The 13,260-nt window shown below is 45.3% G+C and overlaps 1 protein-coding gene across 1 annotated transcript in view; it reads right to left on the bottom strand.

The window, feature by feature from the left end:
- Positions 1–5,271: 5,271 nt before the first annotated feature.
- c5h21orf91 (chromosome 5 C21orf91 homolog) overlaps positions 5,272–13,260 on the bottom strand; it is a 48,265-nt gene continuing 40,276 nt past the window's right edge. Inside the window, exon 5 of the mRNA XM_073044797.1 lies at positions 5,272–5,627. Coding sequence (XP_072900898.1) covers positions 5,461–5,627 — 167 coding nt within the window. The 3' untranslated portion in view covers positions 5,272–5,460. The remainder of the gene's footprint in view (positions 5,628–13,260) is intronic.

Here is a 13,260-nt window from a genome sequence, read left to right as displayed (position 1 = left end):
ATGTACCGTGGAAAGAATCACCGCTCTTCCCCCTCCCGATAACCGGAACTCCGCCAGGGCCTGAAGACACACACGCAACAATTCAGAAACAGATTCTTCCCCTCTGACACCAGGTTTCCGAATGGGCATTTAACGGGACAAGTGCTACACCTGCCCCCACACTTCTTCCCTCACCACCATCCTAGGCCCCAGACAGTCCTTTCAGGTGAGGCACCACTTCACCTGCGAGTCAACTGGGGTGATATACCGTATCCGGTGCTCCCGATGTGGCCATTTATACATTGGGGAGGCCCGCCACAGACTGGTAGACCGTTTCGCCGAACACCAGCGCTCAGTCCTCCAGCAGTGGCGGGATCTCCCTGTGGCCACACACTTCAATTCCACAGACCACTCCCACTCCGACATGTCTGTCCATGGCCTCCTCTACCGTCTAGATGAGGCCACACGCAGGTCGATGGAGCAATACTTTATCTCCCGCCTAGGTAGCCTCCTTCCTGCCGGCATGAACATCCAACTCACTGACCTCCGTTGATACCCCTGCCCCCATCGCTATCTATTAGTTTAGTCTGGTTCTTTCCCCCCCCCCCTCACTATAATCTCTCCCCCCAGCCCTACCTTTCTTTCTCTTTTATTTCCCATAATTCTCCACCTTCCCCCCCTCCAGCCTATCACTTTCCAGCTCTCTACTTTATCCCTCCCCCCACTTCTTATCCCCCCTCGAACATCCCATGTTACTCCACTCCTGATGAAGGGTTTCGGCCCGAAACGTCGTCACTACCTCCGCCCATAGATGCTGTCTGGCCTGCTGAGTTCCGCCAGCATTTCGTGTTTTTTTTAACACTACCTCACTACTTGTATATTTATATTTTGCACTTATTTAATATAACTATAATATATGTTGTAATTCACAGCTTTGTTCTCTATTACATATGGCATTGTACTGCTAGCACAATGACAACAAATCTCACGACGAAGAGTAACATCCTAGCTCGCTCATCCTTTCCAATAAGAATCATGTTCTCCAATCTTGGTAAATCTCCAGTTTCACATACTTCCTATTGAGAGGCGACCAGATTGAACAAAAAAGTATAGGAGGCAGGTTTAAGAAAATATCCTTTATTTAAAATCTATTCTCCACTATAGTTTCATTTTATTCACTGTAAATGTAAAAAAGGTTCCAGTAAATGCAATTGCTACACACTCCCAGCAGAGGAAGAGTAATAATACATTTTAAGTGAGCGTTTAGCAAACCTCAGAGAATGCTCCAGTAAAAAAATTCATCCAATTTCCCCGAACACACGCAAAGTTTTGTTGGCGGAGAGCTGTAAACCGCTGGGGCTTTCTATTTTGGCAAAGTTACCCTTGGCTTTTGCTGACGCCGAGCAGGACGGCAGACACTGCCCGAAGCAGGACTAACCAAAGGCAAGGCATTCCCGCTGGGTGGCGCTCGCGAGCAGAGACCGCAGGAGGGGGAAGATCGAGGATTTGTAAATGACGCTGCAGGGCAGCAGAAATTACCCAGTGCCGAGCAAGACACGGGAACACATGGTACTGAAATGACCAATAGAAGTCCGACAGTACAGAGTGAGGAAAACAGGCTAACTGTACCTCAATAATCCCTGATGCGGCGCCACGTTCCGAGACTGATTAAAGCAGCTAAAATCTAACATACTCCGAAATAACCCCCGAATCCTACACTGCAGGACGCTGCATTCAATGAATGTCAGAATATAGTAAATTCAGTGCAAACAGATTTTTTTTTGTTTGGGCTATAATACTTGAGTATCTGGCAACTGAGCCTGTAACAAAAACATAATTATTAAAAAAGACATTATAAATTCAGATCAAAAATTCTGAAGAATACAAAGGATTAAAACTGAAGACGTTGCTGGAAGTATTCCAGACAGACAGCACCTGTGGAAGAATTATTTTTTTTCAGGACAGGCCGCAGACCTGAATCAGTAACCCCGCCCCACCCCGCCCAAAGTTTTTCTTCCTCACAATCCTGGGTTGCTGGTATTTTGATCAGGATTATCAGTATTGTGCTTGTAATCGATACAAGAGTTTCTCTGTGTACATGTGCCACAGAAGGCAAAGAAAACAAGTTACTTTGTTACTTGCAAATAAAGGATATTAAAATCAGAAAATGCATGGAAGTCTTCAAACAGGGTTATCTTTCTCCCAGAGTTGAAATCTCTAATACCGGAGGGCATGCATTTAAGGTGTGTGTGGGGGGGGGGGGGGGTAATTTTGTGAAGGGCAAGTGGTTTTTTTTAACACTGCAAGTGGTGGGTGCCTGGAATGTGCTGTCTGGGGTGGGGGAAGAGAGATACATTAGAAACGTTTAGAAAGGCATATCGATGTGAGGGAAATCTAAGGATATGGATATTGTGTAGGCAGAAGGAATTAGATTACATGGCCAAATGTGTTTAGCACAACATAGTGAGATGAAAGGCCTGTTCCTGCACTGTATGTTTTAAATATCCGGAAGTTCAGAAGTTTATTAAAAATGCTAGTATTTAGAAAGAGTCCCTTGCCTGCTACACTACCTAATCATTAAAGTTAGGGGAAGCTATTCATCCCATTCTACTAGTCAATGAGATAGCCCTGGCAGCCAAAGAGGTGACTGATACCCCTTGCAAAGGAGTAGGAGGACCGTCTCCACCCAGAAGGAGGTCACGATGTGACGCAACAGCTGGCAATGACGTTCATCGTATGTTATCATGTGCTGTGGGAGTGGACTAACAGGTGAGCCGGGCTGGGCTGGCACAGGTACAAAACTGTTCTACATCTCTGAATAAACTAAGTGATACAGCACAGTAACAGGCCCTTCCAGCTCAACGACAGAGCCATGGTGACAAGGCTATTACAGCCCGGGGTGCTGGAGCTTGGAGTTCAATTCCCAAGTCCTCTCTGCGAAGGTCTGTACGCCCTCCCTGTGAGAACCTGGGTGCTCACGTTTCTCCCACGCTCTAAAGACATACCAGTTAGCAGGCTAATTGCCCTGTGATCAGGCCAGGGTAAAATAGGTGGGTTGCTGGGCAATGTGGTTCGAAGGGCCTGTTCCGCACTGCCGAATGACACCCATGTGACCAATGCACCGACTAACTGGTGTGTTTTTGGAACGTGGGTGGTCATGGGGAGAACGTTCAAACTTCTGACAGACTGCCGCTGGAATTGAACCCTGACCACTGATACTACGCTAACCACTACGCTACCAGGCCACCCGCTAAATACAATGAATATTAAGCAGGGGTTAACGAACCCACAGGATGGCAACAGTGCACCGTTTGACTGCAGAGCGCATCACAGAGACGTCTCCACACTGGCATTAGAGGGAGGAGCAAGAATCGCAAGGTGGCACAACTCATTTTGTGTGTAGCTCCGGTCACCTACCAGACATCAACAAAAGTGAAAGAGCACAGAGAATATTTACAAATATGTTACCGGGACTTGAGGAGCTGAGTTACAGGTTAGGACTTCATTCCCTGGAGCGCAGGAGACTGAGGGGAGATTCGATGGAGGTATACAAAATTATGAGGGGTATAGATAGGGTATATGCAAGCAGGCTTTTCCACTGAAAACTAAGGTCGTGGGTTTAGAGTTGAAATGTTTAAGGGGAACTCCTTCAGATGGTGGTGAGAGTGTGGAAGGAGCTGCCATTGGGGGTGCTGGACATAGGCTCAATTTCAACATTCAAGAGAAGTTTGGATAAGTACGTGAATGGGTGGGGTATGGTGGCTGTCACATTAGGCAGAATAACAGATGAGATGGGCCACAGGGCCTGCCTCTGTGCTGTAATGCTCCATGACCGATGCTGCCTGAACCACTGTTTCTCCATCAGTCTGTGTGCTGAGTGGAGGCACCAGGGGTGCCTACTGACCTATGACTTCTGTTCCTGAACGGACCCAGACTCTGGAAGATCCCAAAGAAAAATGAACCTCAAGGTTGTATATAGTGACATACATGTACCGGTACTCTGTGATAAAAATTTACTTTAAACTTTGGCTCTGGGTAAGTCTAGCTGGATGTGAACCCCCCACCCCATGAGGAACTGAATAAAACTATCCCCTACGGAAAGAAAGTCTCTCTGTATGGAACTATCAACCGTGCAAGAGATCACGGTCTGTATTCACTGTGTTTGTTTCATCCACTCTCAGACTGTGAGCAGCAGTGACGAGGAGAGTCATCATCACCCGTCTCTCTGACCCTCGGGAAGGTGGGGGGTGAAGCAACCTCCTTGAGCCACACACAGAGTGCTGGGGGAACTCAGCCTGTCAGGCAGCATCCACGGAGAAGAATGACCAGTCGACGTTTTGGGCCAAGGTCCCCATCAGGCCAGATGAAGGGTCTCAGCCCTAAATGTCGACGATTTATTTCACACCCTAGATTTTATTGGTTTATTTAGCAATCCACTTGGAGTAGGCTTTTCTGGCCTTTGAACCACACTGCCCCAGCAACCAGAGACAAACCCAGTTAACCCTTACCCAATCACAGGACAATTTACAGTGACTGATTAGCTTATCCGGTACATCTTGGGACTGTGGGAGGAAACCAGGGCACTGGGGAAACCCACACATTCCAGTGGATGGACGTACATAAACTCCTTACAGAATGGTGTCAGAATTGAACTCTGAACTCCAGAACGTCCTGCGGTGTGATAGCGATGCACTCATCACTATGTTGCCATGGCACCCCAAATACTGCCTGACAAGCCAAGCTCCTCCAGCACTGAATGCGTGTTACATGGTTGCTTTTAACTATTGCTAAAGTGTCATGACTTCTGGCAGCTGATTCCCAATCTGCACCAACTTCGTCTGAAGAAGCTACCTCGATGTCCGTTTAAATACTCGTCTCTGACCTTCATCCTGTGCTCTCTCGTTTCTGACACACTTTCTGGGGAAAAAGACCATGTCTTTTCACCTCACTTTCATTCAGGGCCCCAAACAGCCCTTCCAGATGAGGCCGCACTTCAACATGGCTGTTGGGGTCATCTACCATATCTCTCCATTTCCAGCATCTGGAGAACCTCATGTTGTCCTTGCACCACTGCAGTCCTTTCACTGAAGGGGTTCCTGCAGTGATGCTAGTGTAAGAGTTCCAAGATTTCGATCCAGTGATGACAAAGGATACATTTCAGAGTCAGGTTGATTCTTGCCATGGGAAGGACACCTACAACGCCAAGGATCCCCTTGCCCCTTGGTAAATGCTGTGTGACTGAGAAATCTCATAGTAAAATCCCACAGACCAACAACATCTGAGAACACTGAGTGCTTTCTAAAAACAAAAATGGCTTTTAAAAAAACACATTTGATTTATACGTACATAAAATGCTGTAAATTTTCTCTGTAAATATAGATGCATACAAAATATTTCCCCACATCCTGTGGGGTCTAAAGTCTTCTGTACTGTTGGGGATTGGATTTTGAGAAGTTCGACTTTGCGATGGGCAGGAGGAGGCTAGTTGTCAATGGGCACACTGGATTTAATGCCCCTGCGTCCAATCTGTAGCCACGGCAGTTTGGAACGGTTCTTGAAGAGCTGCTCGATGGCGATGTAACGGACATGAAGCTCAGAGGAGAGGGAATCCTTCTTCTCCAATTCCTGCGTCAGATCTTCAAAGACCACTTCCAGCCAGGGAGAAAAATAAAAAGCAAATTAGGGCTAATTGGCCAGAGTTCGGCTGGAGGGGGTGACCTGATAGTGGTGAAAACAGGCTCCCCTTTTATGTAAACATATCAAGTTCAAGTTCACATTTATAGTCATTCAACCATACACATGCATATCGGTAAATGAAACATTGTTCCTCTGGCGTCATGGTGCAAAACACAGTACGGATAATATAAATAATCTGTAGGTGTACAAATTGGCATTAAGTACAAATGTATAATGCTACTGATGCTGTCATAAATAGTGAGTTGTGGGTAGTAGCAGAGTGTTCAGAAATCTCTCCATAGATTGAATCACATCTGGGTATGGTAAGACAGTGGGTTGGAACTAGCATTCAAAAGGCCAGCAATGTAAATATAGTTGCATACAAAATATTTCCCCACATCCTGTGGGGTCTAAAGTCTTCTGTACTGTTGGGGATTGGATTTTGAGAAGTTCAAATTCCATCACAGCATCTCGGGAATTCAAACTGAAGCAGCCAAGTATCTTGATGAAGAGTTTCAGCCCGAATCGTCGACTGCTTATTCCCCTCCATAGATGCTGCCTCTGGCATCCTGTGTGTGTTTCTCAAGCAACTAATTAATTTGCAAGCAATTTATAAAACTAGCTTGGTTGATAGAATATAGAACACTACAACACAGTACAGACCCTTCAGCCCACACACCTATTCTAACCCTTCCCTCCTACATGCCCCTTCATTTTCTATAATCTCTGTGCCTATTTCTAAAATGCCCCTAAAGTATCTGTCTCTACCACCACCCTGGAGGAGGCATTCCATTCACCAACCACTTTTTACAAAAAAACCTTCTCTGATATTCCCCCCTATACTTATCTTAAATCATCTTAAAACTATGTCCTCTGGTATTAGCCATTTCCAGCATGGGAGAAAGCCTCCAACTGTCCACTCTATCTTATACACCTCTATCAAGTTGGTTCACTTAACGTCTTTCATGAAAGGGGATCTTGTCACGCTCGGTCAAAAATTATAGAGGAGCCGAAATCTGCCATTCAGCCCATCGAATGGCTGATTTTTTTCTCAATCTCCATTACATAGAACATCGAACATAGAATAATACAGCACATTACAGGCCACACACACAAAATGCTGGTGGAACACAGCAGGCCAGGCAGCATCTATAGGGAGAAGCGATGTCGATGTTTCGGGCTGAGACCCTTCGTCAGAACTAACTGATAGGAAAGATACTAAGAGATTTGAAAGTATTGGGGGGAGGGAGAAATGCGAAATGATAGAAGACCGGAGGGGGTGGGATGAAGCTAAGAGCTGGAAAGGTGATTGGCGAAAGTGATACCGAGCTGGAGAAGGGAAAGGATCATGGGACGGGAGGCCTAGGGAGAAAGAAAGGGGGGGGGGGGTGGGGAGCACCAGAGGGAGATGGAAAACAGGCAGAGTGATGGGCAGAGAGAGAGAAAAAAACAAACAACTAAATATGTCAGGGATGGGGTAAGAAGGGGAGGAAGGACATGAACGGAAGTTAGAGAAGTCAATGTTCATGCCATCAGGTTGGAGGCTACCCAGCCGGTATATAAGGTGTTGTTCCTCCAACCTGAGTGTGGCTTCATCTTGACAGTAGAGGCCATGGATAGACATATCAGAATGGGAATGGGATGTGGAACTAAAATGTGTGGCCACTGGAAGATCCTGCTTTCTCTGGAGGACTGAGCGTGGTGTTTAGCGAAACGGTCTCCTTTTAATTCCACGTCCCATTCCCATTCTGATATGTCTATCCATGGCCTTCTCTACTGTCAAGATGAAGCCACACTCAGGTTGGAGTAACAACACCTTATATACCGGCTGGGTAGCCTCCAACCTGATGGCATGAACATTGACTTCTCTAACTTCTGTTAATGCCCCTCCTCCCCTTCCTACCCCATCCCTGACAATATTTAGTTTTTTTTTCTCTCTCTCTGCCCATCACTCTGCCTGTTCTCCATCTCCCTCTGGTGCTCCCCTCCCCCTTTCTTTCTCCTGAGGCCTCCCGTCCCATGATCCTTTCCCTTCTCTAGCTCTTTATAACTTTCGCCACCTTTCCAGCTGTTAGCTTCATCCCACCCCCTCTGGTCTTCTCCTACCATCTCCCCCTTTCCCCCACTACTTTCCAATCTCTTAGTACCTTTCCTTTCAGTTAGTTCTGACGAAGGGTCTTGGCCCAAAATGTCAACAGTGCTTCACCTTATAGATGCTGCCTGGCCTGCTGTGTTCCACCAGCATTTTGTGTGTGTGTTGTTTGAATTTCCAGCATCTGAAGATTTCCTCATGTTTGCACATTACAGACCCTTTGGCCCACAATGTTGTACCGACCCTCAAACCCTGCCTCCCATATAACCCCCCACCTTAAATTCCTCCATATACCTGTCTAATAGTCTCTTAAACTTCACTAGTGCATCTGCCTCCACCACTGACTCAGGCAGTGCATCCCACGCATCAACCACTCTCGAGTGAAAAACCTTCCTCTAATACCCCCCTTGAACTTCCCTCCCCTTACCTTAAAACTTTGTCCTCTTGTACTGAGCAGTGGTGCCCTGGGGAAGAGGCGCTGGCTGTCCACTCTATCTATTCCTCTTAATATCTTGTACACCTCTATCATGTATCCTCTCATCCCCCTTCTCTCCAAAGATTGAAGCCCTAGCTCCCTTAATCTCTGATCATAATCCATACTCTCTAAACCAGGCAGCATCCTGGTAAATCTCCTCTGTACCCTTTCCAGTGCTTCCACATCCTTCCTATACTGAGGCGACCAGAACTGGACACAGTACTCCAAGTGTGGCCTAACCAGAGTTTTATAGAGCTGCATCATTACATCACGTCTCTTAAACACTATCCCTCGACTTATGCAAGCTAACACCCCATAAGCTCTCTTAACTACCCTATCTACCTGTCAGGCAACTTTCAGGGATCTGTGGACATGTACCCCCAGATCCCTCTGCTCCTTCACACTACCAAGTATCCTGCCATTCTTCTACCTTCTCCCCATAAACCTTAACAATCAAGAACGTATTGATCTCTTCATTTTTCCAGCGGCCAAATCAAATTGAATCATGATTCATTGGCAAGGGCAAATAAAAATATGGCAGTGACAAGCAGAGTCGCCGTTGTGTGAGTGGAACAGTGTTAGAGTGGAGAGTCTTTGGTGAGATGAGACTTGGGTGAAGAAAGCACCTGGTGAATTTCTTCTTTGCTCTGTTAGTGCATAGAGCAGTGAGAATGGCTCCAGGGGCTATGTAGCGTTCTTTGTGTGATTTGTGGGAATTACGGGAGACCTCTAGCCTGCCAGACAACCATCTACACCAGGTTGTGTGAGCTGCAGCTCCTCAGAGAACGTGTTAAGGAACTGGAGCTACAGTTGGATGAACTTTAGCTCATATGGGAAACTGAGGAAGTGGCAGATGTGCCTTTAGTTCCTACGTTGTAGAAGGCAGGTACCTGGGTGACTCTGAGGAGTCGTAAAGGAAATTGGCAGCCACTACAGAATATCCCTGTGGTTGTGGCCTTCAATAACAAGCATGTTGTTTTGGATACTGTTGAGTGGGTGGGGGAAATGACCTACCAGGGGAAGCCACAGTGACCAGGTCTCTGGTACTAGTCTGGCTCTGTGGTTCAAAATGGAAGGGGGTGGGGGGGAAGTATTGGTAGGAGGGTCAGGGAGGCCAATGTACACAGACTGTAGATCATTACACAATGATCACAAAGTACACAGATCATTGCACAATGTGCGTCTAGACTGCAGATAAAGATTCTGCAGGGTCAGAGAGGTCACTCTAATGGGCTGATAACCCACAGTGACTTGGGAAAACAAATTCAAATCCCAGTGTAGGAACTAGAGTCTACTGAACATCGAGGGCATGCTACGTTGGCGCTGGAATGTGTGGCGATACTGATGGGCTGTTGCCACAAGACCACGTGGCACAGGAGCAGAAATGGGCATTCAGCCCCTTCAGACCGCTCTACCATTCAATCACGGCTGATTTATCATTCCTTTCAACTCCATTCCCTTGCCTTCTCCCCATTACCCTTACTGATCAGGAACCCATCAACCTCCGCTTTAAATATACCCAAAGTGCTGGTTACCAAAGCAAAGGAGGCATTTCACCATGTGTTTCAATGTGTATGTGATAAACAAATGCAACTGAATCTGAATTGTGAGAAAATGTATTTTCAACAATCAGCCTACAACTCCTGGAACTGTGTTCACTCTTGATCTTCAGTGCTACACGTATAGAGTTTGCACATTCTCCCTGTGACCTCGCGCCTTTCCAAAGTCAGGCAAGTCGGTAGGATAACTGACTGCAAAGAATTGCCCCGGTGTAGGTCAGTGGTGGGGGAATCAGTGTGTCTGCCTCTACTATCAACCCTGGTAGATCACATCCATCACTCTCTGTGTAAAGCGCCTACCTTTGACATCCTCCCTATACTTTCCTCCAATCATTTACAATGCTATGCACAGTTTTGGTCTTTCCTTTATCGGAAAAAAAATATTATTAAGCTGGAAAAAAATGCAAAGAAGATTTATAGGAATGTTGCCATAAATCAAGGGTTCTGAGTTACAGAGAGAGAGGTTGGAGGGCCAGGTCTTTTTGACTTGGATTGTAGGAAAATGATATAAAATCTTGAGGGGCATAGACAGGGTGAGTGCATACTGCCTTTTTTCCAATGAGGGAGCCAAAAACTAGAGAGCACTGCTTTAAGGTGGGAAGGGAACGATTCAAAAGAGACCACGGGGAAACTACTTCACACAGAAGGTAGTGAGTATATACAAAGATTCAAAGTACATTGATTATCAAAGTATTTAAGCAGCATTCAACCATGAAATGGTATGAAATAAGCTCCAGAGAAAATAGTTGGAACAGGTTCACTAAGAACGTTTAAAAGATTTTGGATAAGTCAGAGTCAGAATCAGGTTTGAAATCACTGGCATACGTGGTAAAATTTGTTGTTTTGTGACAGCAGTACATTGCAATACATACTGTAAAAACTACACATTACAATAAGTATATTAAAAAGTAAATAAGTAGTGCAAAAAGAGGGAAAAATACTAAAGAAGTGTTCATGGGCTCAATGTCCATTCAGAAATCCGATGGCAGAGGGGAAGAAGCTATTCCTCAAACTTTGAGTGTGTTTTCAGGCTCCTGTACCTGTTCCTTGATGGTGGCAATGGGAAGGGCATGTACTAAGTAATGGAGGTCCTTAATGTTGGATGCCGCCTTTCTGAGGAATCGCCTTTTGAAAGTGTCCTTGATGCTGGGGAGACTCGTGGCCATGATGAAGCTGGTCGAATTTACAATTTCCTGCAGCTTTTACTGCTCCTGTGCAGTGGCATCACCACAATAGAATGATCAGCCAGTTAGAATGTTCTCCACTGTACATCTGTAAACATTTGCAAATGCCTTTGGTGACATACAAAAGGAAGATAACCACTGCTGTGCCTTCTTTGTAGCTGCATCAATATGTTGGACTCAGGATAGATCCAAGAACTTGAAACCACTCAACCCTTTCCATTTCTGATCCCTCAATGAGGATTGGAGTGTGTTCCCTCAGCTTCCCCTTCCTGAAGTCCACAACTGATTCCTTAATCTTACTGACGCCGAGTACGAGGTTGCTGCTGTGGCACCACACAATTAACTGATCTATCTCATTCCTGTACGCCACCTCGCAACTGTCTAATATTCTGTTACCGGCAAATTTATAGATGGTGTTTGAGCTGTGCTCTGCCTCACAGTCATGGGTGTAGAGAGTACAGCGATGGGTTAAACAGCCGTCCTTGAAGTGTGCCAGTGATGATTGTCAGTGAGGAGGCGGTGCTATTTCCAATCCACACAGACTGTGCTCTCCCAATGAGGAAGTCAAGGATCTAGTTACAGAGAGAGGTACAAATGCATTTGGAGCTTTTTGATCAGACCTGAAGGAACGATTTTGTTAAACACGGAGCTGTAGTCAATAAACAGCATTCTGACATACAGTGGCATGCAGAAGTTTGGGCACCCCTGGTCAAGATTTCTGTTACTGTGAATAGTTAAGTGAGTAAAAGATGAACTGATCTCCAAAAGTTATAAAGTTAAAGATGAAACATTCTTTTCAAGATTTTAAGCAAGATTAGTGTATTATTTTTGTTTTGTACAATGTTAGAGTGGAAAAAAGAAAAGGAGCGCCATGCAAAAGTTTGAGCACCCCAAGAGATTTGAGCTCTCAGATAACTTTTACCAAGGTCTCAGACCTTAATCAGCTTGTTAGGGCTATGGCTTGTTCACAGTCATCATTAGGAAAGGCCAGGTGATGCAAATTTCAAAGCTTTATAAATACCCTGACTCCTCAAACCTTTTCCCAACAATCAGCAGCCATGGGCTCCTCTAAGCAGCTGCCTAGTACTCTGAAAATTAAAATAAATGATGCCCACAAAGCAGGAGAAGGATATAAGAAGATAGCAAAGTGTTTTCAGGTAGCTGTTTCCTTAGTTTGTAATGTAGTTAAAAAATAGCAGTTAACAGGAATGGTGGAGGTCAAGTTGAGGTCTGGAAGACCAAGAAAACTTTCCGAGAGAACAGCTCGTACGATTGCTAAAAAGGCAAATCAAAACCCCCGTTTGACTGCAAAAGACCTTCAGGAAGATTTAGCAGACTCTGGAGTGGTGGTGCGCTGTTCTACTGTGCAGCGACACCTGTGCGAATATGAGCTTCATGGAAGAGTCATCAGAAGAAAACCTTTCCTGCATCCTTACCACAAAATTCAGCATCACAAATTCGCAAAGGAACTTCTAAATAAGCCTGATGCATTTTGGAAACAAGTCCAGTGGTCTGATGAAGTTAAAATAGAAGTTTTTGGCCACAATGAGCAAAGGTATGTTTGGAGAAAAAAGGGAGCAGAATTTCATGAAAAGAACACCTCTCCAACTGTTAAGCATGCAGGGGTGTATCTACGGAAAATAGCGCCTATGGCGAGCACTGGAATTGCGCCCCTATCCAAATATCTGACACCCATCTTTTAGATAACTAGTCAAGCTCGTTAATCTTTTAATTAACAAATTATGGCACTACATGAAAATTATAACTGCACCTTCCTTGCTTTCACTGATGCAAATTGGTTTATGATGTGATCAAAGTCAGTTTTCTTTTCATTTCTTCTCTTTCTACACTCAGCAGAGCAAGATCACAGGGTCTGCCTTGACCCATGGAGGCTCTCAAATATGAAAGTATTAGTTTTAACTTGCTGAATGATCTCTCACAGCTGGCGATGAAAACTGCCATGGTTAGCATTATCTGAACAGCAATGTGAAGATTGGGGGAGACGCTCTCATCTCCATACTGAACAATAAATTCAAGAAGCACTTCAGGTCTTGATATTTTCACGTTGACCCGCTTTGATAGCAACATTCTGCAATCCAAAATGTCTTCATATAGCTGCCGTCCATCAACGTCAGAGCTGTATATTTCGCCCAAAATTTTTGCATTTCTTCTTTAGGTCATTACCATCAGCGCCGAATCTATCGTCCATTTCTCTTTGAAGACGGTCAAACATTCCCTTCATGTCTCTTTCCATTTCCTCCTTAGCTGTTAACCCAGTGTCTCTCGAGTTCTCAT

The sequence above is a fragment of the Hemitrygon akajei genome, chromosome 5 (genome assembly GCF_048418815.1).
Source record: "Hemitrygon akajei chromosome 5, sHemAka1.3, whole genome shotgun sequence".
Taxonomy (NCBI): domain Eukaryota; kingdom Metazoa; phylum Chordata; class Chondrichthyes; order Myliobatiformes; family Dasyatidae; genus Hemitrygon; species Hemitrygon akajei.
The sequence above is the reverse complement of the archived record's forward strand: the minus strand, read 5'-3'. Positions and strand labels throughout refer to the sequence as shown.